This window comes from Panthera uncia, chromosome B4, assembly GCF_023721935.1.
Source record: "Panthera uncia isolate 11264 chromosome B4, Puncia_PCG_1.0, whole genome shotgun sequence".
NCBI lineage: Eukaryota > Metazoa > Chordata > Mammalia > Carnivora > Felidae > Panthera > Panthera uncia.
In genome coordinates this window covers 58,005,028-58,032,874 of record NC_064809.1, presented here as the reverse complement: position 1 = coordinate 58,032,874, position 27,847 = coordinate 58,005,028, and the positions used below count along the sequence as shown (strand labels likewise).

The 27,847-nt window shown below is 37.1% G+C and overlaps 1 protein-coding gene across 2 annotated transcripts in view; it reads left to right on the top strand.

The window, feature by feature from the left end:
* The window catches only part of ITPR2 (inositol 1,4,5-trisphosphate receptor type 2), a 490,724-nt gene that overhangs the window by 394,380 nt on the left and 68,497 nt on the right, over positions 1 to 27,847 (top strand). For both annotated transcript variants that reach the window (XM_049627177.1, XM_049627176.1), the window contains exons 49-52: positions 6,123 to 6,298; positions 14,072 to 14,236; positions 17,891 to 18,086; positions 22,768 to 22,860. In XM_049627177.1, coding sequence (XP_049483134.1) covers positions 6,123 to 6,298; positions 14,072 to 14,236; positions 17,891 to 18,086; positions 22,768 to 22,860 — 630 coding nt within the window. The remainder of the gene's footprint in view (positions 1 to 6,122; positions 6,299 to 14,071; positions 14,237 to 17,890; positions 18,087 to 22,767; positions 22,861 to 27,847) is intronic.

Here is a 27,847-nt window from a genome sequence, read left to right as displayed (position 1 = left end):
GCCCTTTTTTCCCTTTGACCTTTCCCAATGGTATGGATTGATTTTGATTGGTCATTTCCACCAGGAATCATAGATGACTGATGCCAGGTTTAGGAAGGGTGAGCTCAGTTTACATTTATTCAGGAATGCAAGGTTTATTTGTATGGCTACTGGTTTTGGTTTTGGCTTCTTTGTTTGGTTGATTGGTTTATTTATTTAACATATGCCTCTCTAAAAAGGAAACTTGTGCCCAGAGTTGAGTAATGAGGTTATGGCTGCAGCTGTTGGTGCTAGAGAATATCCTAGATGTCCATCCAGAAGCTGAACATTTGCCATGCCAACTGCCCCTGCCCAGTTTGGAAAAGGCAGACTAATTAGTGGAGAAAATTGCTGCTATGGGAATTTCTTATATCCAGAGAACATGTTTTTTTTTCCTAAATCAGTTTCAAATTTAGAGTGCAATTTGTTTTTCCCTCCAGTGCTTTGTGTTAAAGAAAGTTAAGTTCTTCAAGGTTATTTTAATTCATTCAATTTAATAACAACCACTGATGAAGTGTGTCTATATGCCAGGCACTGTACTAGGCCCTAAAGACACAGAGGTTGGTAAAGCTGTCCTTGCCCTCAAGGAGCTTATGGTCTAATTAAGGGACGAAGAAATGAGTAAGGCACAATAAGTGAAGACCACCCATGGATTTATGGCTGGATGTCTACTTTAGCTGGAATGAGGTGGGAGAAACAGGAAAGTCTTAGGAGGTTACATGGAAGGCAGAGAAATGGAGAGAGACTTGAGGTAAGAAGCAGCGTGTTCTGTACAGTAAGCTATAAACGAGTTACTATGAAATGGATAAGATACTCCCATTATGTGAATTGAATTGAGGTCACCAAGTTTGCTGTTTGAATTTTCTCCCATAAAGGACAAACTTCGTACTTTTTAAGACTTAAAAATATGTAGAGTGAATTTTTTAAAAAAATTCCATTATTAAAGTAACAATGCTTATAATGGAAAATTTATACAAATATAAAATATTAAGAAGAGTCACCCCTCCCACATTTAGTGGGTAAAAACTGTCTTTGACAATTTGTACTGTACTGTTGTCAGAGTTTAAATTTATTACTATTTTTGCATTAAATCTTCAGCCTGAAGCCAATGTGACCATTCTTACAGAATATGATTGCACCTATTGACAATTGGCAATATTGCCATTTTAAGTAACTTTTAAGTTTATTAACTTCACAAATATGTATCTAGCATTAAACTATGTGCAAGGTACTACATTAGATGCTCTTTGAGTTCTTTCTACAAAGGGATCAAATGCCCAATTTTTTTAAATATAATTTATTGTCAAATTGGCTTACATATGACACCCAGTGCTCATCCCAACAAGTGCCCTCCTCAATGCCCATCGCCCACTTTCCCCTCTTCCCCACCCCCCCCATAACCCTTGGTTTGTTCTCTGTATTTAAGAGTCTCATGGTTTGCCTCCCTCCCTCTCTGTAACTATTTTTTTCCCCTTCCCTTGCCCCATGGCCTTCTGTTAAGTTTCTCAAGATCCACATAGGAGTGAAAACATATATCTTTCTCTGACTGACTTACTTCACTCAGCATAATACCATCCAGTTCCATCCATGTTGCTGCAAATGGCATGATTTCATTCTTTCTCATTGCCAAGTAGTATTACATTGTATATATAAATCACATCTTCTTTATCCATTCATCAGTTGATGGACATTTAGGCTCTTTCCATAATTTGGCTGTTGTTGAAAGTGCTGCTATAAACATTGGGGTACAAGTGCCCCTATGCATCAGCAGTCCTGTATCCCATGTGTAAATTCCTAGTACTGCTATTGCTGGGTCATAGGGTAGTTCTATTTTTAATTTTTTGAGGAACCTCCACACTGTTTTCCAGAGCAGCTGCACCAGTTTGCATTCCCACAAACAGTGCAAGAGGGTTCCCATTTCTCCATATCCTCGCCAGCATCTATAGTTTCCTGAGTTGTTCATTTTAGCCACTCTGACAAGTGTGAGGTGGTATCTCAGTATGGCTTTGATTTGTATTTCCCTGATGATGAGTGATGTTGAGTATCGTTTCATGTGTCTGTTGGCCATCTGGATGTCTTCTTTGGAAAAATGTCTATTCATGTCTTCTGCCCATTTCTTCACTGGATTATTTGTTTTTTGGGTGTAAAGTTCAGTGAGTTCTTTATAGATTTTGGATACTAGCCCTTTATCTGATATGTCATTTGCAAATATCTTTTCCCATTACATTGGTTGCCTTTTAGTTTTGTTGATTGTTTCCTTTGCAGTGCAGAAGGTTTTTATCTTAATGAGGTCCCAATAGTTCATTTTTGCTTTTAATTCCCTTGCCTTTAGAGATGTGTGGAGTAAGAAATTGCTGTGGCTGAGGACAAAGAGGTTGTTGCCTGCTTTCTCCTCTAGTGCTTTGATGGTTTCCTGTCTCACATTGAGGTCTTTCATTCATTTTGATTTTCTTTTTGTGTATGGTATAAGAAAGTGGTCTAGTTTCATTCTTTTTTAAAAAATTTTTTTTAATGTTTATTTATTTTTGAGACAGAGAGAGACAGAGCATGAGCAGGGAAGGGGCAGAGAGAGAGGGAGACACAGAATGTGAAGCAGGCTCCAGGCTCCAAGCTGTCAGCACAGAGCCCAACGCGGGGCTCGAACTCACGAACTGTGAGATCATGACCTGAGCCGAAGTTGGACGCTTAACCGACTGAGCCACCCAGGCGCCCCTAGTTTCATTCTTCTACATGTTGCTGTCCAGTTCTCCCAGCATCATTTGCTAAAGAGACTGTCTTTTTTCCATTGGATACTTTTTCCTGCTTTGTCAAAGATTAGTTGGCCATACATTTGGGGATCCGATTCCAGGTTTTCTATTCTATTCCATTGGTCAATGTGTCTGTTTTTGTGCCAATACCATACTGTCTTGATGATTACAGCTTTGTAGTAGAGGCCAAAAGTCTGGGATTGTGATGCCCCCGCTTCGGTTTTCTTCAGTATTACTTTGGCTATTCGGTGTCTTTTGTGGTTCCATACAAATTTTAGAATTGCTTGTTCTAGCTTCGAGAAGAATGCTGTTGCAATTTTGATTGCGATTGCATTGAGTGTGTAGATTGCTTTGGGTAGTATTGACATTTTAACAATATTTATTCTTCCAATCCATGAGCATGGAATGTTTTTCCATTTCTTTGTATCTTCTTCAATTTCCTTCATAAACTTTCTATAGTTTTCAACATACAGATCTTTTGCATCTTTGGTTAGGTTTATTCCTAGGTATTTTATGCCTCTTGGTGCCGTTGTGAATGGGATCAGTTTCTTTCTCATTCTGTTGCTTCATTATTGGTATATAAAAATGCAACTCATATCTGTTTGTTGATTTTGCACCCTGCAACTTTGTGGAATTCATGTATCAGTTCTAGCAGTCTTTTGGTGGTCAAATGTCCAGTTTTAAGTGCATGGTTACAATTTCTTGTTTAATCAGGGCTCCTGGGTGGCTCAGGCAATTAAATGTTGACTCTTGATTTGGGCTTAGGTCATGATCTCACAGTTTGGTTTGTGGGATCGAGGCCCTGCATTGGGTTCATGCTGACAGCGTGGAGCCTGCTTGGGATTCTCTCTCTTCCTCTGTCTCTTCCCCTCTCCCACTCATGGGCATGTGCTTCTTGCTCTTGCTGTCTCTCTCTCAAAACAAACAAACAAAAAAACAAACAAACTTAAAAAAACACACACAATACTTTCTTATTTAATCTAGGGGAGATCTTGGCAGGCCAGATACTGTCTAGGAAAGAATAGTCAAGATGTGTTTAGCCTATCAGGCATAAATAACAATGAGCAGTGTAACTATTAGTGTCAACACTAGGATTTTTAAAATAAGAATGTCATGGGGTGCCTGCGTGGCTCAGTTAAGCGTCCGACTATTGATTTCTGCTCAGGTCATGATGTCATGGTTCATGAATTTAAGCCCTGGTTTGGGCTCTGCACTAACAATGTGGAGCCTGCTTGGGATTGTCTGTCTCCCTCTCTCTGCCTCTCTCTCTCTCTCTCTCAAAAATAAATAAATAAAAATTTAAAAATAATAAAATAAAATAAGAATGTTGCACCAAGCCACTGCTTGTGAATTATACTGAAGAGTCCAGTGACTAGCTGAAAGTTGTTAAATGAACATAGATGTTGGCAGTTTTAGTAAACTTAAGAGTGAAGCTCCACAACTAGCAAATTTTTAACCAGAGACTTAGTTATGGACTCAAAATGAGCTCACAGATTATGTTTTTGTTTATTCATTTAATCAATGAATATTTACTCATTGCTGCATGCCACATTTGTGATAGGCCCAGAGATCACTCTTACAAAGCTAACATTCTGACAGAGTCCAAATAAGAATGAGAGAAAGTTGAAGGCACTATGGTCTCCATGGATCTTTGAGATCTGTGAAGCTAGGGTTGTTGGTGGTCAGGCTATGTTTTGGTAGACATAAAGTGTGAATCAGCCAACATAATAATAAACATGAATTGGGTACCCATTTTGTTAGCATTGCCAGAAATGGGAATTAGGCTAATTTCCAGAGAATTGTATCCCCTCTTCTTTCCCCATCTTCAAAGTCATGTAATCAGATCATAAATATGGTGAGGAACTTAGATCAGTTCTCTCTTCCCAAATTTCTTTCATCACTGTTTGTTTGAGGCAACATGATAATAATAAACACTGAAAAAAAAAAAAAACAGCTAATGCTGTTTACTTCCTAACTTGTTTTGTTTTGTTTTTTAATGTCTAACAGACTCTCCCTACCTATTTTTGATCTATTAGCACTCACTATGAACTAAAGGCTTACACAGAATTCATTGAAGGAATTCAAATAATCCCAGGGTGTCAGTGATAATACAGAAACTCTACACACCAAAGCATTTGTGGTGTTTTGCATGCAGAAGTGAATTTTATAAATAATGAAACTGGCCAAAAGAAATAACTAGTGGAAAATCTCCATTTTGTTGTTTCTCCTGTGACTTCATTAGCCAATAGACCCGTGTTTGAGGTCCTACAGCTGATCTAATCAGCCCAAGAATGTGGCCCCTTACTTTACTTCTGCAAATCCAGCACCCCCAACCTTCACCCAGGGATTCCTCAAATCCACATAGTGAGTACAAATATCAATGAATTATACTTTTTTAGAAAGGAAATATATTTTTTAAACTTGTTTTGGGTAATTTCTAAAGAAATTTTGTTTGTAATGGCGTTCATTTTTTTAAGTGTTTGGCCACTTTTGTTTTCTGAGGCTTTAAATAGCTCACCATCTTTTTAGAACTTGAGTTGCATCTCAGAACATACATTCAAACACACATATACACATTCGTACACATATATACACATGTATGTGTTAACAGCTAAAGCTTATGTCTATTTTATTAAAGACTGGATATTTTACATTCTTTTTTTTTTTAATGTTTATTTATTTTTTGAAAGAGAGAGTGTGAGCAGGGGAGGGGCAGAGAAAGAGGGAGACACAGAATCTGAAGCAGGCGCCAGGCTCTGAGCTGTCAGCACAGACCCCGACACGGGGCTCAAACCCGCGAACCATGAGATTATGATCTGAGCTGAAGTTGGATGCTTAACCGACTCAGCCACCCAGGTGCCGCTAAAGACTGGATATTTTACATTCTGAATTCTTTAGAAGAATCTATAATATAGAAGCTTCATAACAATAGAAGAAAGCAAGGTATGAGTTCAGTGAAAAAAATACTTGGTTTCATATGATGTAGCTGCACACTTAATAGTCATTAATCCTAAATTTTGAATTAAGGTTCCCAAGTGAGCTACATCTAGCAGAAGAAATATTTAACCGATAACTCTCATAGGAGAGAAAGATGAACAATTCTCCGACTTAATGGAAGGAACATTAACTAGGGAGTATTTAAACATCCTGAAAATAACCACAAACTTTCTGGAAATGTAATAATGAGGGATGTGTTCAGAGACATTGCCTCTAAATATATAGTGTGTAGAGTGGGTTGTTATGAAATTCAGTGTCTTATGGCTTGACTTGCTATTGTTATATAAGGTGGAGTGGCAAAGAGTTTTACATTTTCTACTTTTGTCCTCAGTAAAAATAAACTTCTTCCACATTTTACAGGTACGCTTTCCCCGTTGTTCTCAGTTCTACTTTGGATAGCAGTTGCAATCTGCACATCGATGCTATTTTTCTTCTCCAAGCCTGTGGGTATTCGGCCATTTCTTGTGTCAGTAATGCTCAGATCAATATATACAATAGGTCTTGGGCCTACATTAATACTTCTTGGTGCAGCTAATGTAAGTACTTTACTTAGCTTTGTCCTATTATAAATTAATTAAAAATGTACTAACTATAAAAGTGTAACTATATATTTTAACTCAGGTATGCATAGTAAATTCTTATGTGTTGTGAATCCAAATTAATGAGAGTTTAATTTGTACATTCTTAATTTTGAGGAGAAAAAAATGACAAGTAAAAATTTGATATATTTAAGAAGGTGGCATTTGAGGTGTGACCCATTTCTGCAATCAATTTAATCCAATCCAGTTTTAATGCCTTCTATACCCAAAGCTATTGACAAAAATGCTTCTGAGCCACTGTTAACATCCTAAAGTGACTTCTAAACCACCCAAGAAAGATTAAATTATATTTGGTAGAATTTTAGAAGTAAGTACCTTTTATAAAATGATCAAAGAAAAAAGGATTGCTATATGAGAAAATACGAAATTGGTCTCTTTTTATGTGAACAAAACCTATAAACTTGTGAAAGACATAGATGAAATTAATATTTTTTTCACTAAATTTTAAAATATTAGAACAAAGGAGCACATTTCAAACCTCTGTTAGGTAGGTTTAAAATAAGTAAGCCAGAGTACCATTGTATAGCAATATGTATAGCATTATTATTGTATAGCAATAATGTATAGCATTAATGTATACAATTATTAGCATATTATTGTATACATTAGCATATATATTATATATGTATATATTAGCATATACAAATAGCAATAATTGTACTCAAGAGATAAAATTTTAAAGGGATTAGACAGCTTTCTACATGGTATATCCATAAAGGAATATTAAGAAAAGGGCAAATCCTCAGGTCAATGAAAGAAAAAATGTTCAATTAGTATATTGCTAATATGTCTGCTGAATACCTGAAGCACTGTCTATATCTTGTACTGTGTTTCTAACATAATGTCCTATATTCTGGTATCTGCATAAATGACTTATCTCCCCTACTACATTATACATTTCTTATGGATAATGATTGACCATTCAGTGTCTTGGATTGTCATTGGTACTAACAAATATTTCTTTAATGAATTAACTAATGAGTGAGTGAATGAATGAGTGAAAAATTATCTTTGTATTCTTCTACATTTACAGTGCCTTGTACATAAAATACATGGCAAGTATTTACTGAGAATGAACAAATGAAATAGTCAACCAAACTTTTGAGAATTATAAAGCTGAGATAGAATGACCAAGTCTGTGTTTCTGTCCATTAGCATATTACACTTCTTTGAAGGTTCAACATGGTATATATGACAGGTCCCAGTTAGAACATTCAGGCAACCAAATTACCAGTTATTCCTCAATCACTGTCAATAAAGGGAAGTTTACTGTACATGCAAAGAGATCTATCAGTGAAGAATTCTGTCAAGTACCAAATATACGATTCCTAAGCTTTTTGAGGGCAGGGGTTGTTATGTTCATGGTATAATCCTGCCCTCCTCATTCCCAACTCCATTTTTCTCCCACTTCATGCCTACTACTTAAACATTCAAAAATTATTTACTTGAACTGAACTTGTACTTTGAATGTTTTGAAAATAAGCTAATTTTGCAATATTGCCAACCAAGCTAATTGAAGAATCTTCATGGATTTATCTAAAATTTTCTAAATTGGGGTGCTTGGGTGGCTCAGTCAGTTAAGCGACCGACTTTGGCTCAGGTCATGATCTCGCCATTTCCAAGTTCGAGCCCCACGTCGGGCTCTCTGCTGACAGCTCAGAGCCTGGAGCCTGCTTTGGATTCTGTGTCTCCCTCTCTCTCTCTCTGCCCCTTCCCCACTCGTGCTCTGTCTTTCTCTCTCAAAAATAAATAAACATTAAAAAAATTAAAAAATAAAATAAAATTTTCTAAATCTATTAGAAAACTTGAATTAAGGAAGTCTGGCTTATTATTTTAAAAAAATACATTCAATTTTGAGCCAGATTATTTGAAGAAGCAAATAATATTCATAAAATGGCAGCTGGTCTTCAATAAGACATTAATTCAAGAAAGAGAATCTAAGTTTGATAAGTTGAAATAATAGCTAGCTAGAGTTGGGCCAGAAAAAAACAAGCATTTATTGGGCCTCTGTTATCTGATAGACATTGAAAACACCAAGAAGTGGAGAATGTGGTTCTTGCCATACAGAAGCTTCAAGAACATATAAAGAGATAAGGAAAAACATTTTAATGTCTATTGTGGAAACCAAAAACATTTGGAATTATTTTTCCTTTCCCCCTTGGGGACAGGTTAAAAAGATGATTTCTGCCTAAGGTTTGGTGAGAATAGTTTCATTACAGGAAATGAAAATTCATCTAAGAGGCAAGTATTGTACTTTAATTTTTTCATGGGGAGAAAATACATGGAAATGTATCTTTCTTATTAACTGTATGAATCTGTGAGTACTCTTCTATTTCTCACAGCATAAAAAATCCATTTGCACACCCCCATTATAATTTGGTAGTTCAGGGTATTTTGACAAAGAAAATAATCAACTTTAATTTGAAACAAACAAACTGGATAGAATAATTGTGATTTTGATAATATTGATAGAAGTTTTATCTATAGTTTTGATATTGTACAGATTAATAAAATGTTTTAGCCAATAATCATTCACCTTAACTTTTAACATAACAGGCTTCTTCCTGTGCTTTACCATTTCCCAGGAGGCAGGAAAAAAATTCAAACATTAATCAGCCCTATTTTGTAACTTAGGATTTAATATATTTATTTACTTAATTGGAACTTAAAAGTTTGCATTGTGTAACAGGTAAAACTAGAAGTGCTAAAATTATAAGTATCAGAAGTAGGGAGAAACAAAAGCAAGTATCTACCTGACAGTTATTCCTTAAGGAGAATCAGAATTCGAGATAGGCAGATCAAGCCTCTGAGTGTAATTTTTCTCATCGGTGAAATGAAGATATTAAAGCTTAGTCTTCACCCACCACTTGTTGAAAAGCTGAGTGTGAAGATTTAGAACAGGGCAGTAACAGTGATGCTATAATACCAAAAAAGGCTGCCATTTATCAAGCTCCTAATATGTGAGGTGCTATTTAATTGTAAAACATTGGTACCATAATCGTAAAAGTAATTGTGTTTCGGTTCACAGAGAGTTATTTGTTTCTGACTCAGTGTCTTTCATAATGTTAAGCAAATGTAGACAGTCACTTTTCTGGAACAGGAAACAAGTGGAAGGAAAAACCTCAATGTCTGTTCTGAGCATTTAATATTATCAGTTTCTGTTTATTATGATGCTCCATTTTTATCATCTTCACTCATTTCTAAAATCAAAGTTTTGTTTAGATTGCAACTAATTTCTCTGTCTTGTCACAAGGGTTCTCTCAATGTTTAAGATGTTTCAAAATATTCAGGTGTTTTTCTCTTAAAACGCATACCTTCTAACCCAGTACAGTTTACTTCTCATTGTCTACGTTGTAATGGAAATTAACATATTGTTTTGGTAAATATAAACACACATTTTATAAATTTTGGATCACCTAATATTTCTATACCACTAATAATGATAATATTCCCAGTCATATGGATGCTATATAATGTATTTAACCATTCCACTAATTTTTATTATTTACATTTTTAGATATTTTTTTCTAATAATGCAGTAAATACCTGTGTAAGATCTTTTAATATCTTCTAAATACTCTTACGTACAATGTTATTTTCTTCTGTAGTAGTGCCTGGAAATGTGTAATTTATTTAGGGCACTTGTAAATTATTTGCCTTTCTACAGTTATTTGTAAGGTGAAAGTGTTTCCTTCTGCCGAAACTTGGTCTTGCCATTTTGCAGACAGGAGAGACAGGTGGAGTTTCGCAGATAGCTGTCTATTAGCAATAAGCCACAGTGTTCAAATTTAGTAGTGTCATGCCCTTAGTTACTTACCTGCAGATAGTTTCCTGGTAGGGCTCATGTTACTGCTATAATGTTGAGCCCACCATATGTTCACTTAACATATACAAATTCAATTATATATTCTGAGTCAAAGCATTCTCTCTCTGTCTCTGTCTCTGTCTCTCTCTCTCTTTCTCTCTCTCTCTCTCTCTCTCTCTCTCTCTCACACACACACACACACACACACAGCCTGTGTTTCATATAATATGGTCACTAAATGCTCATAACTAATTCTGATATTCAGTTGTAGTAGTAGAAAACTGCTTCAGTTGCTGGAGGAAGGACTAGCATGTGTTGAATTTATTAAAAGACAGTATAGTTTCCACCACCCTTGTTTATGATACTGTTTTGTCAGCAATTTAAAAGATTTCCAGGGTGATATTGACTACCTGAAAATTTTCCTATGCTTTGACCATACAACCGTATCCTGTGTAAGATGTAACACTACTGAAATGGAGATTTTTTGTAACACCATTGAAATGGAGAGTTTTGAATCAAATCGCATCAGTTTTAGTAAGGATGATGGTTGATGACAATATAGTAATGTAGTTAATGTGTAGTTCAATAAATTCAATTTTACTTTTCAATAAATACTAGATGGCCTTTTTCAGTGGGGGTGGGGGGACGCTATAGTTTATTCCTGGAAAATAGGTTATTGTTTTCCCCTAGGCACAACGTAACATGGGGATAGAATTCCTGATCAGGGACATAGAACCAAATAAGACAAAAAGGATAACATAAAGGCAGCTATAAATTTCTGTAATCACATAGAACAGTAAAATTTAAAGGACATCCCATAGAATTCTAGACCGTTGAGGCACCTTAAGGATTATTACTTCCAGGCATTTCATTTTAGAAATGAGTATACAGAATCCGACAGAGACCAGGAAGATTTACTAAAGCAACTGGTGGCAGAGCCAAGAATGGAACCCAGATGGTCCAACTTCTAGTCCAGTGTCTTTCTATTCTGCTGCACTGTTAAAAGTCCTGTAAAGACATATCAGTGAATTATGAAGCATATATGAAAACAGTACTGTACTATAGAATTAATTTACCCAATTAAAATTAATGAACTTGATTCACTCTACATTAATTAACAAATGGACATTAATTTTGTTTTTGCTTTTAGAAAACCTATTGGTAAATCATTTTTCAAAAGGCCACACAGAAAGCTTACATTGATGCTGTTTCCCTACCAGACTGCCTGCTTTTCCCCCACCATCACCCGAGTCACCTCATCCTCAACAAAATGTACAGTGAAAGGCAATTTTGAAGAATAGATGGAAAATGTTAAAAATATGTGGGACAGTTGTGGTCATTTAGATTAGTATGCTGATTCAAGACTCTTCTCAGCACCAATTCAGAAAGGGCTGGTCTTTTAACCACCTTGTCAAGTTCCCACTCCCTCTATTTATCATTGCCCACACAGACCCTTGCCTCAGAAACGAAGATTGCCTAGGTAACGGTATTGACAAATGAAGGACTAGTTAGACAACATCAAGCGAGTCATGGCATGAAAAGGGAGAATAAGTTTTGTAATTTCTTCGTTACTATAAATATTCCCAACTTTCATGGAAATGCTCTATAAAAACAATGTATACATTTCAGGGTCACGGTGCAGGAAAAAACAGAGTTCAACTTCTTTCCTACCCACATCACTTATTCTCATACTTATTTCTCCTTGGTATGAACAAAGGACAATTTCCTTCCTTCTGATCTCCACAGAAATAGATGGATGTCACTGCCAATATCAACTCCACTCTAGTTTGAGACGTAGTCAAGAGAACAGGGACATATCCATCAACACCAAGCTCTAGATCAAAGTTCGAGGAAAATAAAAATCAACCTGTAAACAAAGAAGGCAAACCTTTATTTTTCATGCAAAAGTAGCAGTGGCTTTTTTAGGCAGAAATAAGGCTTTTGCATTATTTGAGAACTGAAGTGTATCGCTTTGAGAACTTGAATTCAATGTATTGTTTTTCCTCAGTGTATAGATTTATAAATAGTTTTCCTGCATCATTTTTTAATGATCCAGTTTAGGTAAGTAAAGATCAGGAAACAACACATGAACAATTTGTCTTGAACATATCCACCCTTCTGAAAAGTCATAATTCCAGGTTTTAACTTTATTTTTTACAGAACTTATTATTTCTTTTTTGTATTGATAAACTATAGTGGGTGAATCAAGGCAAATAATTTGAACTTAAATAGCCATTCAAAACAATTTAAAGAGTAAAACATTGAATATTGCTTCACCTAGACATTCTGTATTTCACCATCTTCATGGTTGTTTATTGTCAAATAGGACACTTATCTGAACACCTTGTATATATTTCCTGTATATATTTGTATATATTTCCTCAGTTTTTTAAATGATGACTTTTTATAATATTAAACTTACTCTTGGATAATAATCATAAAGACATCCATTATACTGTAACAATGCTTAATAATAAAGATCTGATGATGAAATACTAAAATAATGAAGTACAACTTTCTGCCTGACATTATTCAAGTTCTCAAAAAGACAATGGAAGAACTGATAATACTGATTATTGAAAAGATAGTTAATTAGCATGGTGAAATTTTAGGGAAGGTTGAACTTCTATGCTATTGATTCAGTTTGACTGTTAACACATTTCTCATTTTGTCTGTATTGATTTGGACTTCAGAAAGTTGAAGGAAAAGGTTTTTCCCATCTCTTAAATTTCACTTCTGCCTCAAAGTGTTATGCTCCTTCTTATGTTATTTTAAATCATTCCATAAGGCATTTTTTTAAATATATAATATAGCTAAAGTCAACAATGTTGCAAAAAGCAACGTGTTTTCCCTCACTTAAGTTTGGACTAGAAAGACAAATATGGTGCCATCAGATAACTTGAAGAACTCAGGAAACAATTTGGAAGAACTGAAATTTGAAATCTATAATTCTTTCCATGACGACTAAGAGGCAGAATTGTCTCTTTAGTTTATAAATAAAGTAGTGACTCCAGAACCAAATATATGACACTAAGTTTACGATAACTGTGTTCTTTGGAAGTCACCGCACAGATCACTGTTATTGCCAAAGAATCTCAGTGTAAATTTCTATATTCCAAAGTTACACCACAAAAGACAATTTTAAATAGTTTAAACACAAATACATAGCACCAAGCATAATAAACACTCCAAAATATCTAATGAATAATTACTTCACATGGAGCTTAGAAAATATATGCATACATTATATTTATTTTAACCTAACTGCATAAGTATATTCATATTTTCATGTATTTAAATTAAATTCAAGAATCACCTTTAATGGCTTGCTTTTTAAAAATAATATTCAGTAGAGAAAGTCTAGGCTAAAAAAATCAAGGATAGATCTTTTCTGGATATTTTCAGAGAAGATACTTTTCTGTTACATACCCAATATAATAAAAATATTACATATATTATTTTTAGTATGGAAAATATGATGAGTAGTATTTAAAGCATCATTGTACTAAGTGTTTCAAATGCATTATGAATTGTTTAATACTCTGAAGAGGTCTATGCGGTGGGAGTTCCTTTACTCCAATTCTTCCGAAGAAACAGTCCAGGCCTGCAGCTGCTTGACCAGGGTGCGACAGGGGTGAGACAGCCAGGGTTTAAATTCAGGTCTGCCTCGATTGTCCAGCTGGGGCTCTTCATCATTCTCATTTTCCCTGGAACTGCAGACAATACAACTTTTGTGTGTATTAAGTTTACATGCAGATTTGTAAGCAGTGCTGAAAAATCACCAAATAAAAAAATGAGAAAAGAAAACCACAGAACTCGTGAATAATAGGTTTTGCCAATGACTGTTATTTTTGTGAGTTTCCAGATAAATAAGACAGTAAAATCTAATCTTTTCCTCCCTGTAGCTTTGTAATAAAATAGTGTTTCTGGTGAGTTTTGTGGGAAATCGTGGCACTTTCACCCGAGGCTACCGAGCGGTCATCCTGGATATGGCCTTTCTCTACCACGTGGCATATGTCCTGGTTTGCATGCTGGGCCTCTTTGTCCATGAATTCTTCTATAGCTTCCTGGTGAGTACTTCTCCGTGTGGACAATCAATGCTGAAAAAATACACAATGCTGCCTCTTCCTTTGATTTTTTTTTTAAAGCAGGGCCTGACATTTAGGACAAATTATGTTATTTTTAGAATTTCCTAGGAAAAGTGTGAATTATTATTATTTTTAATCTTTTCCTCTGAGAAACCACATAGGTGGTGGAATTCTTTATTTCCTCTCTGAGAAGTCACTAACGACCCCACCTCTTGACCCAGGCTTCATATAGCAGCTGCTTTTGGTTTCGGCCAAATCCTTACTTCGCTTTACATTTAGAGAGTCTCGAACAGAGTGTAGGGAGAAAGTATGGGGATATATTTTCATAGTACTGGAATCATTGCATTTTGTTTACAACAACAAATATTATTGTGACTTTAGAATGGCGTATACATAAAATGGGGGAGAAACTGCCAACCTAGTAAAAAAAAAACATAGTGAGTTGTTTTAAGTCTTCATTTCAGATTTAATGTGTCATTGTTGCTAAGCTTATCTCCATGTATCTAACTCATTAAATGGATTTGCAGATTTCTTCTAGAGGTCTGTTTTTTGTTTTTCACGTTATCCATTTTACTTCCTATATATAGACTGTTTGATAGCCATAAACTAGGAGAGGAGACAGTATAAATATGTGGTAATATTTTGAAACCTAAAACACTACCAGGTTAATATCACGATGTCATGGGAGAAATTTATTTATATCTCCCACCCATGGCTGGCATGCAGTGGAGGGCACTAGCCAGTAAAATAATTCCTGAAACCTAAGGTAAAGATCTAAAAACATTACGATGGCCCTGTTTGCTTGGGTCATGAGGAACAAATCCATTGCCTACTGCTTTCCTGTTTTCTAGCAAACCCATGTAGGAAGACTGAAAAGAGGCAAATTTTCTATTTACTCTCAAAGAGCCCCCGTGATACACAACTATCTTCTAGCTAGTTAAGTTAGATTATTCAACAGTCAAAAGTAGATTTTTTTTTCTGTTCCAGGGATCCAAATGAATTCCCTTTCTGCTCTAATTTTCCATAAAGAATCCACTTTTTAAAACATGCCTGTGATATATAAAGTCTTATTATACTCAGCACTTTTACCGGACTGTGATATATAACAAACATTCTGTAATGTTTTTGTGCTTCAACCCTTCTCGTCTATAAAATCGATAGGGAGAGGATGATAGACTCGTACTATCCAGATTCATTAAAGAGATAATATAAAAAAACATGTGAAATGATGTATGTAAATCTTTATGTTTTCCAAGAAAAGGCATTTGGCAAAATGAAGGTGTATTTGAATTATATTAGCTATTGATAGTAATGTTACTTTTAATTTACGTTACTTAACCTTATTTTCCAGTTGTATTTTCTTCTTGTGTTTTATCTTTCAAATCTTACAATACTGATGCTAATTTGTTTTCACTGGGTTGTTTGTGAAAACGATATTATCCATTTTTAAAAGTTTGTTTATTTATTTGTTATTTATTTATTTAGAGAATGAGAGTGAGAGCAAGAGAGAGGCAGAGACAGAGGGAGAGAGAGAGAATCCCATATGGGGCTCTATCTCACAAACTATGAGATCATGACCTGGGCAAAATCGAGAGTCAGACACTTAACTGACTAGGCCACCCAGGTGCCCCAAGGATATTGTCCATTTTGATGTTTAGAGTATTAGGAGGAAATTATAATGGACGTGATGCCAAAATGGCATTTAAGTATTTTTTAAAATATGTATTGTATTTTAAAAAATACATGATGGGGCGCCTGGGTGGCGCAGTCGGTTAAGCATCCGACTTCAGCCAGGTCACGATCTCGCGGTCCGTGAGTTCGAGCCCCGCGTCAGGCTCTGGGCTGATGGCTCGGAGCCTGGAGCATGTTTCCGATTCTGTGTCTCCCTCTCTCTCTGCCCCTCCCCCGTTCATGCTCTGTCTCTCTCTGTCCCAAAAATAAATAAAAAACGTTGAAAAAAAATAAAAAAAAATAAAAAATACATGAATATGTATTCCTAGTTACATCCACAAATACCAATACTTTATCCAAAATAATAAAAGCCATTTTCCTTTCAGATATAAATAGAAAGAACCATCAACCTGCCCAATATCAATACCTTTTTTGCCTTCCCAAGATTCTGATTCCATGGGAATGGAATGGGGCCCAGAAATAAGCATTTTTAGTAAGCATCCCATGGGCTTCTGGAAGTGATAAACTTTTAGAAACCATTCAGAAGTGACCTAGAGTCCATTGCCAAACCTTTTCTTTAAGCCACTATTGAGTTAAAGTAAAGGAATATCTCCTTTATGTCAATGACATGCTTAAGTAAGTTAAGTCAGAGTGTCGATAATTTGGAAGTTGAATTTGCATTAGTTAATTTTGTCTGTACTGAGGAACATTGACTTTATTTCTGGAAGTTTCTGCTCCCTCCAGAAGATAAGCAGATAGCAAAATATTTAAACACTTTTTTTTATGTATGATCATGATAAAATATCAACTTCCTAAGGTGAACAAATAAGGTAATATCTTTATGGCAATTATTTGCAAGACTAGAATTAAATTGGAAAGTAAGTATATAACCCTCAGTACTCAGCAAAACAGAGTATAAACAAGGCCCTGGTGTTTCCGAAGGGATTTGTGACACTGGTAATGGATCATTTCAACCAGTTCAGAAATTCTAATCAGTGGCCTCAGAGAGCAGGAGACAAACCTTAATTATTCCAACTTCCAAAATAGTATTCATTTCCAAACAGATATTTATGCCTTTTTAAGTGAATGTTAATTTATTGCTTTTAACCCGCTTTTGATAATATAACATGTACTTGCTGATGTATAATTTCAACTTAATAATAGAGCAATAAATAAAATTGCTCTTGGTGTGGACTCCAGACAGCAAACACATACCTAGGTTCTTGACCAGTGCATAGATTCTCTACTACTAAACACAAAATGGATAATAACCCATTAGAGGAAGTGGAAATTTAACAAATTGTGTCCTATAGTTTTGCTTGTACTTCTGTTTCCAAATGTACATACTAAAATAATAGGTTTTGTCTTTGTTATGTCCCTGTAGCCAGGAAATGCATTTCCATTCCTCAAATATTTTTAAATTTCCTATCTTTTCTATGGCAGCAGGCTCATCAAATTGTTCTGGTAGTTTCTCCTCTAATCCTTCGATTAAACAATACATTTAATGAATCTGTCAATTATTCATCACTTAGGCAAATGTAATTCAGCATTCTCACCTTAGCCATTTTACGTATTCCAGAAGCAACTGCAGAACATCAGTAAGATTAAAAATAAGGAATAAGTAACTAAGTTGGTTAAGTATAGTATTATAATTTTTCTAAATTCAAATGTGACACTATGCTATTTCTGTATCTTACAAAATTAAAGTTATGTTGGTTATGAAACCAACACACATTATATGCACATTATATGCCGTGTTAGAGTTATCTTTATTGAAAAACAGTTTATTAATACATTCCAACTGTAGAAGAAACACATATTTTGGTGCACCTTTAAGGTATCACTTAGATTGTTATTTTTTCGCAGACAAACTAAAATGGCTTGCATTTGTATCCATAGTTACCTTTACGTTTATTCAGCTTTTGCTCCATTGCATTTTTTTCTTGTTTTGTTTTGTGTTTGTAGCTGTTTGATTTGGTGTACAGAGAAGAGACTCTGCTCAATGTCATAAAGAGTGTCACACGGAATGGCCGCTCCATTATTCTAACTGCAGTCCTGGCTCTCATCCTTGTCTACCTGTTTTCCATTATTGGATTCCTTTTTCTGAAGGATGACTTCACAATGGAAGTGGATAGGCTGAAAAACAGAACTCCCGTTACAGGTATTGCTATTACCACCAAATGAGCTTCCTCTCGTGGCAGACATGACTTGTACACAGCTTAAGAGCATTACAGATAAACACTAATGGAGGAAATGTTTCCTTGAAAACATGTTCTTGTTCACTGAGAGCTCATGAATGTCCAATACTCCTCAGCGGTTTTTTAGCCGTCAATGTGTATAGAGAAATCCTGATATAAGAAACATCATCTGGGCTCAGTTTCAGTGAGAAAGTTTCAACAATGCTAACTATTTTCCAGAAGACAGTCAACAACTTCAGTGTAGGAGAATGGCTTTGGAATCTTTTCTTCCTCTTTTTTCCTGTCTCCCCCCAAGAACAACATCTAGCATCATTCACAAGCATTATTCCACATATGTTTGCTCACGGTACATCATATTATACTTAAATAATTGAAAATGATAAATGTTTTGATTTGGAAACCATCAGGAAGTAAGAAATTTGGTATTGAAAAAATGCTCAACATGCTGTCATTAAGGAGCTCAATTCATCAGTATGTGGCTATCACAATTTCTGTACAATATTTCTGTTTTCTGACTGGTTAGACATCATCCACTTAGACTTACTGTGATTCTTGTGGTGATAGGGCTTATTCTTTCCATCTTACTTTGAATTTTTATTTATCATGCTTTCTAATGGTTTCTTTTTTTCCCCCTTTCCTACCTTTTGTTGTTTGGGTTAAATTTCTTTGTTACTCTTTTTCCTCCTCTCCTGCTTTGCTGGATACAAATCATAGTTCTGCACTTTGCTGTTTGTTTCTCTGGGTGATTCTGCTGCCTATGAGTTGTAGAGAATGGAAACCACAAAATGACTCTCCCCTCAAGCCATTAAATTTAAAGGTATGACATAATTAGTGGTGACTTATAAACAATATTCTTTCTTGCCTTTAACAAACATTTCTTGATTATTAAATTGATGACAGATGGTAGTTTCTTGCTTAGAATATGGGATAATTAGGTGATGTTTAGATCTGTTATTAAGTCTAAGTGATCAAAGCACAGAATAGAAATGTCATATACATAGATTGAAAGTTATTAAACTGGAGACTGAAATTCATACCTAGGTATTCATCTTTATTCAGAGGAACGTGAAATATTTTGTTACTGTCTTTCCTGTTCTCCCATAAATGTTACTTGTTCCAGAACTTTACAGGCATATATATTTAAAGAAAGGGCTCATATTTGTAAGTAGCCTCTCAAACTCCCCCAAAACTATCTGTGAATCATAAACAAAAATCTTCAGGTTTTAATTATTTCTTATTTACCAGGCATGATCACAATGAGTTACTCAGTACAGGGAGAGTCTGAAGCTGAAGCAATCACAATCCCTGAATCCAAATGTATACAATAGTTATTGTTTTCTGACTCTAGTCATAAATATTTTTGTGTTATTAAAAAGGATGTTAGTGACATTATGAACATTTCTTCCTTAGAAATATAAAAAGGGGCGCCTCGGTGGCTCAGTTGGTTATTAAGTGTCTGACTTCAGCTCAGGTCATGATCTCGCGGTTTGTGGGTTCAAGCTCCGGGTTAGTCTCTGTGCTGACAGCTCAGAGCCTGGAGCCTGCTTCACATTCTGTGTGTCTCCCTCTCTCTCTGCCCCTCCCCACTCATGCTCTGTCTTTCAGAAATGAATAAAAGTTAAAAATTTTTTTATTTTTATTTTTTATTTTTATTTTTCTAATTTTTAATGTTTATTTATTTTTGAGAGAGATACAGAGCATGAACAGGGGAGGGGCAGAGAGAGAGGGAGACACAGAATCCAAATCACGCTCCAGGCTCTGAGCTGTCAGCACAGAGTCCTACGTGGGGCTTGAACTCACAAACCGTGAGATCATGACCTGAGCCAAAGTTGGATCCTAACTGACTGAGCCACCCAGGTGCCCCAGAAAATAAAATTTTTTTTTAAAGAAATATAAAAATATCTTTCCTTTTTTCTTACAAAATAGGCAGCATTAGACCTAAAATGTCAAGATCTTTATTTAAAAATGTGCATATTTAGGGGTGCCTGGGTGGCTCAGTCAGTTGAGAGTCCGACTTTGGCTCAGGCCATGATCTCACTGTCTGTGAGGTCGAGCCCCGCATCGGGCTCTGTGCTGTCGAGGCCTGGAGCCTGCTTCGGATTCTGTGTCTCCCTCTCTCTCTGCCCCTCCCCCACTCGTGCTCTGTCTCTATCAAAAAGTGAATAAAAGTTAAAATTTTTTTTTAAAAATGTGCATATTTACATGAAAAACTTAAATAAGAGAAAGCATTTGTAAATACTATGAAAATCTAGTATATGAGAAGTTAAACTCTTGACTCTTCATAGATTGAGAATGTTTGTTGCATAGGGCTGAGAGTGAATATGATATTGTGCCCTGAGGAAAGCGCCTTTATTTTCATAATATTTTTAATTATTTAATTTGTAACACCATCTGTCTATTGATAAATAGCATCAAGTTTGTTTTTTCAAGTACCAAACACTATTTGCTCCCAAAGTTGAGTGAAAGCTTATTGAGGATAACCAGCCTAGGTAGCAAGTGAAATCTGGAGGGCAGGCATGTGCAGTTGTTCAGGGGGTAGGAAATAGTCATGGGAAAGCCAGGAGGTGGGAACAAGGAGGGAAGGTTGGGAGTTCTAGAGCTTGCGGCAGAGCATTGCAGACACATAGGAGAGTGGAGGATGGATAATTTGCAAATGGCATCGGGAATTTAGGAAAACGCAGATCCTACCTCTGAGACGCGGGGCCCCGCGCTCCACAGAGGAAGCAGCTGCCACTTGACGGGGTTGAGGGGGGCCCATGTCTTAGAAAAGCCCAAGGAGTTGGAGAGAAGGATCTGTTGACAAGCAGAGATTACAGTGCTTCTCACGTGTTCTTTCTTCCCCCTTCTCAGTGCTGCCCTCTGGCTTCCCACCCTCATTTCCTCTCACCCAGGAGACTAGGAACCTCTTAGGTGGCTTCCCCACCTGCAGCCCCTTCTTCCCGCCCAATTCATTCATTGTAACCTCTGATTGATTCGGTGTCTCATTGATTCAAAAACTGCTGGGATCTGCACTGGCTGTGAGATGTTTGGTTTAAAACAATAGCCTGGATGCTCAGGTCACTCTGCTCCCATGTCTGTGCCTTCGCTGGCCTCTGTGCCTTTTGTCATAACAAACTGCACCAGGAATCCCGCCCACCACCCCCCCCATCTTTCTATGTGTGAATCCCATGTCTTTAGATGTATCCTTCTCCAAAACGCTTTCTGTTTGTTTGTCTGTTTGTTTGTTTGTTTGTTCCTAGAATTAACGTCTCTCTCGTAATGCACTCCATTACGTTAACTGTACTTTACTTCCTCCACTCAAGGGTAATCCTGTCTTTGCCTCTCGGTATTCCCGAATTATCAGGTCTCTGAGGCCTCGACTCTGGGCCCTCAGAGCCTGGCATGGAGCCAATAAATATTAAGTAAGAGAATGGCCACCAGGACACATTCAGAAACCCCATCTCTCTCCTTCTCTGACCACCAGAAACCCTCTCCAGCACCAGATGGTGCACCTGCCCTTTCCCCGGAGCTTGCCCCAGTCAAGGGGCAAGGAAAGGTGGAGGTGAATGTGTGACCTCCCTTCCCTGAGTGGACTCTGTCTTTCTCAGCTCCAAGGCTTGGGTTGCAGGCAACCCCAGGCCTGGTCCGTCCCCCAATCATGTGTCCTAACTTCAGCTCCTGTTTGTCACTTCTGCCCTCATCTCATCAGAGAACCAGGATAACTTGGTGTGATGTTGCTCTGATATGCACTTGAGTATTTCTTCAATCCTTTGTATATACAAATGAACTTACTCATGCCCCTCCTTCTCACGGACTTTGATGACTGTTTGAAAAATCGGTTTGAAGAGAGGGAGGGAGGCAAACCACAAGAGACTTAAATACAGAGAACAAACCAAGGGTTATGGGGGGTGGGGGAGAGGAGAAAGTGGGTGATGGGCATTGAGGCAGGCACCTGTTGGGATGAGCACTGGGTGTTGTATGGAAACCAATTTGACAATAAATTATATTAAAATTTTTTTTTAAAAAAGAAAAATCGGTTTGAGAAGTATGAACCTCTTTACTTTGTATTTGTTACTAACAGCAAAAAAAATTTCTTATAAAGCTTCTTTCGCACAGATACGAAGTTTACCATTTTCTGTTCCATTCTGGCTGGGGAGATAGGCCAAGCAGATGGATCCTTGGGAACTAAGGGAGAAAAGAAAGATTCCCCCCACCCCCCACCCCAACTGTACTGTTAGAACTGTCATGACCTGAAAGTCTCTACCTGCTATAGGGACTGACCAGTGGCTTAGAATCTGGGAAACCAACTGCTCTGGGGGAAATGTGTTCTGTCATTCCAAGTCTGAATCCTGAATGCATTTGGCCATGGAAACATTGTACATGGTGGTTAAGGTCTGCATTATTATTAATACTTTATCTTTGCCACTTCAAAAAGGTATAAAAGGCTTTTAGTGGGTTGGCTTGTGAACTTACTCCCTATTTATAAAATGCCTTCAATACACAAAACTGTGTTCAGAGTTCCAAACCAAGTTCCTAAAAGACTTTAGGATCACAGCTAAGTTGAGGTAGTAGTGATTTTTATTTATACGCCTTTGTAACTATATGTTCATTTCTTGTCATTTGCGTATTTGTCTCTATACCATATTCTAATTTGTGTGTTCTCAGGGAGTAATGAAGTTCCTACTATGACTTTAACTTCAATGATGGGAACATGTGAAAAGGACAACTGCTCACCCACAATACCAGCTTCAAATACAGGTCTGTAAAAAGGACCCCAGAACAGTACAAACCTGATACTTTGTAGTTATGTTTATTACTGCTAAGGGAGTTGCTCTAAGAATTTCGTGGTGGATTGAAATAGAATCATGGAGGGTAAAAGAACCAAAAAGTTTCAAACTAGAGAAAGGATTCCCATATCTGTCATTTTGTATCCCCACCCCATTCCTTATATTATTCCTATTCTTGAGGATTTATCAGATTTACCTTGTGGTACCTGCTGCTAAAAATACTATTACCAAATTGCAAACCCATACCACACTTGACACCCTTTTAAATGTATAGCCTTTAACAGAGAATCTGGAAACACACAGGCTTGGAACTCAAAAGACTTGGTATAATCCTGGACTTCCCACTTTCTAGCTCTCTGTCTTAGATATGTTATGCAAATTTCCTGGACTTTGTTCACATGGTTTGCCCAGAGTGGGAGGGGGTGAGGGACCAGACAGACAGACAGAGAGAATATGATACTTTCCTTGCTTCCAAAGGAGCAAATGGGAACCATGCTCATAAAAAGAATTTTTGAAACTCTAAATTGTTCTCAATGGTTTGGAAACTATGGCATATGTGAAATTTAATGAACTGTAGAAGGAATTAGTGATCTCTTTCCAGAAGCAGCAGTGATTTAGGGAGTATATATCTTTAAATATTTGAAGAGTTTTATATATAAAAAAGGAGTGGATCCAGTCTGTATTACATCTATGAAAGGCAACAGTGGACTCAGGGGAGATGATGGAAGGAAGAGTTAAGCACAGTGTGAGGACAGAGTCCCCCTTTTCCATCTGGGAGCACACTGTTTCTCTGATCATAATGATAGGGGCTTCTTTCCTAAATTGCCTTTTTCCTTGAGATGTTGGATTGTTGCATGAGGAAAAATGGATATGCCCTTTGGCGAATGAAACATTTCAACCTTTATGACCTGAGGGGAGAAATAAACACATGTACATTCCATCCTAATGTCTCAGTAGTCAAAGGAACTGTGAGCAACTGCCTCCCAGGCTTCTTTCCTCCCCTAAGTCCTGGCTACTGGGCTAAGGCTTCCAAACAACAAACCAGCTCATTCCATGCTTGTGTAGCTTTACTGTGCTCTGCAATTTCTAAAATCCTGGTACATGCATCCTCCAGTCTAAACATTTCCAATTTCCTCAGCCTTCCCTACATATTACAGCAGTGACTTTTGATGTAACACTCCAAGGCAAGAAGCTGAGTGGTGTTATCTTATTCTGGATAGTGGAATTGGGAATCACACCATACCCTTGACCCAGATTTGGCTGACTCTTGGCTAACATGCCATTCTTCACTGGTTCAGCTGTTAAGCCATAAATGCCTATCCTGTACTCATGTAATTGGGAGTTTGGAATTTCAAGCATAAAACGGTGCATTTATTTTTACTTATTTCTGCCACCCCTAATCCAAGGCCATCTCAGTTTGTCCTGGAAATAGACAAGGAGTTGTTTTGCCTGGTTGAACTCTAGGTTTCCAGCACCTTCTAGTTCTAACCTGTCACAGGGCTCATGATATCTTTATGGATCCTGATTCTGTTAAGCAATATGCTCATTCTCTCTTATGTCATCCTCAAGTTGATAAGCTGTAGAACAGGGATTGGCAAACTATGGCCTGCGGGGAAATCTGATTTGCCACCTGTTTTTGTACAGTCCTTGGGCTAGGACTAGTTGTAACATTTTTAAAAAGTATTTTCTTTAAAGAAAAAGATGCAATGGAGGCTTTATGTCACCCACAAAGCCTATAACATTTCCCATCTGCCTCTTTGAAAAACAAAATTGCCCACCTCTGCAAAGGAAGATTTTCATTAAAAGTGCTAGAAATGTTACATAGGACAGTGCTAAGCTCAAAATCTTTAGCATGCTACTAGAAACATGCTTTCAGACTGACATAATCATGTTCTGTGCAGTTCTTCAGCCACAGAGAACTCTGTCTTAAATAAACTATCAGTGAGCCCATGTTTCTCTATCTTTAAAAGAAAAATCATGGGACTCCTCAGAGTCTCCTTGCCAAATCCCAGACACATGTCTGTCACATCCCCAATTTGAGGTGAGTGTGAACCCATGCTGGTTTCTCTTGACGCCTCCTTCTTCCCACACCATCCTTTCAATGATCCATTTTGGTATGTTATCTTGGGGATCAGCATCAGGCCTATTTGTCAGCAGTTTGCTGAATCTATCACAATCTCAAATTCAGGTCTATAAATGCTCCTCTCTTCTTATTATTCATGATTTAAAAAGAAATATCATAGCTATTTTAAAAACTTGGGCATAGTTTAAGTAGCTGTGTAAAACTAAATAGCTCTTAGGATCTTTACCCCATCTTGAACTTCAATCTATTGTCACTAGAACTTGTTATCTTCTTTTCAATACAGCCTTCTTTCTCCTTAACAGTGTGAAAAATAATGGGTTAAAAATTTTACTTTCTTTTTAGCACAAATATTCTAACAACAGTGTCCCAAGTATATAGTGACTCAATTCCTGCCTTGCTCTCCTGTCTCTGAATATTACCTTACAATTATTTCCTTTATTTTAAAGCAAATATACGTTACCTATAGTTTGATTTTAAGAAAAGAATATTACTTTGCCAGTGAACCAAACACAAAGCCAGCATTCTTCCTGCCAGAGACCATAAAGATGGGAGACCCAGGGGCCCAGCACAGTGGCTGAGCTAGTGATGCTCATCCCCAGCATGGGAGCCAGAAGCTCCTAAGACTCGGGGAAATAGCTGCCAGAGGCTCTTGTCCTGGAGTGAGATCTTCCCAGTCTTATGTGCTGTGAGCATGTCCCAGGACGTGGTTGCCCAGCTCTGTACAATCTTACAAATTTTAGGCTTTATACAATTGTTATTGATAACCAACCAGGCATTCTATTGTAATTGTTTTATGTGCTGTTACTAATTGTGACATTTTGATCTTAACGTTTTAAAAAAAGTGAAGTGAATATTTTTGTAAAACCAGAAATTCATTAAGTCGGTTCAGTACACATGATCATGATATTATTAATTATATATAATTAATAATTCTATATATTTAGATATATATTTATATATAGAATCTATATATATATTTTTATATAGAATTATTAATAACTAATAAAACCTTAATAATCAATTAATTATTATAATTATAAATCCTTATTCGTTCCTTCATATAGCAATACTTGTTGAGCCTGTACTACTGGCCAGCCACCATGTTAGGTGTTCAAGACATAGTATTGAACAGACAAACATGATCCTAGTCCTTATGGAACTTATAAAACACTGAGGGGGAGGCATAAAAAGTCATAAAATATGGTGAGTCCTACAAGCGGCGCTATGATAGATAATCACAAGAGAGTTTGGCTGTAGGTAGAGCAAACAGAAAGGCCTTTCTGAGGAGGGATTATTTAAATTGAGACTTGGAGCATGAAAAGGAGCCAATCACACCAAGAGGTAGTGCAAGTAATTCTAGGCACAGGGAACAGCATGGGTGAGGGCCCTGAGGCATGTCAAGGGTGTAGATAGATGCTCTTAATTATCCTCACGTTATACGGAAAAACACTGAAGGACACAAACTTTAAGTAAGGTCACAATAGCTCGTAGACTAAGCTAGACCTCCAGTTCCAGGGCCTGTCCTCCAGTCTTCTAAGTTTTATTGTCTTCTAGTTAAAGGATTAACTGGGAGGAATGCTAGGGGCGTCTGATGAATAGAGGCCAGGGATTCTGCTAAACATCCTACAATGCATAGGACAGCCCCCCTCAGCAAAGAACCATCCAGCCCAAAATATGAATGGTGTTGAGGTTGAGAAACTCTGTTCCATCACAAAGTCCATTTGGATATTGATTTACAACTCTGAATACAAACTCATAAAAGGCTTCTCATAAAAACCTCTACAACCTGTGACTCACCTCATATATTACCCAAAGAAGAGAACTTCCCTTTTCGGGATAGACAGATGGGGACAATTCTTCCTGGCTTATTACGCCAGAAGCAAAGTCTCCATTTATTTAGGCTCCACCTGCACTGGGAGCAGGGAAAGGCAGGTATGACTTTGCAGGGAAGCTCCCAGAGAATGGAGATGAGGACAGCAGAGGAATGTCAGCCCCAGAGGGTGACAGGAACACTGTTGGGAGCCAGAGCTGATGGCAATCATTCCTAAATCAGTCTTTAAAACTGCAGGAATGCCTGTATTAATGTGCCTACTCTTTCCCCTGTGCCCGTTTTGCGTTTGGCACGGTTAAGTGATAAAATTCATTGGGCTGAAAAGTCCACAGATTTGATCCTCTAGCCCTTGGCCACATGTATTTACTGCAGAAGTGAATAAAAGCCAGAACCTGGTGTTTGCTGTGCACCATGTGCCACTGAGATTTAAAAATAACTTTTCTATGTCTACAATCAGAATTAAATTTTAATTTGCAAACCCTAGTGTGCATTTGTGACGGCCTTGGTTTGTTACCTTGTGGACAGCAGGTCCGTGTTACAAAAGGCCCAGACACATACACAGTAGCAGAATAACAAGCCTTGTGGTGACTGGGAAGCCCAGCGGCCGGTCCCCGAGGAAGTTCCAGCAGATGCCGGTAGGGTCATTGTCCCAGGAGCCGCACATTCGTACGGTAACTGGCAACCAACTGTGGTCGGAAAAAAAAATAAAAAGAACTTTTATTTCCTACCTACCTGAATTCTTAGACAAATATAATCACCAAAGAAACACCAGAAAAATTTAATAACTGATTTTCTAGAAAGCTTAGGGCTTTTTTAGGCAATTTACAAAACACAGTTACAATTATTTTCCAAGGAAAGGTCATTTGAATATACAGAAAAGGGAGGGAGTTCACAGATTTCTCACACTAATGAGTAATTCAAATGTAACATGTTTTGGTATTTTACTTTAATGAAAAAGACTGAGGAATAGCAGAAACCAATCAGCCTTAGTGCCAGTCTACGTCTTGGCTTCCCACTGGGGGCCCCGCGTTTTAAGTCTCTCTT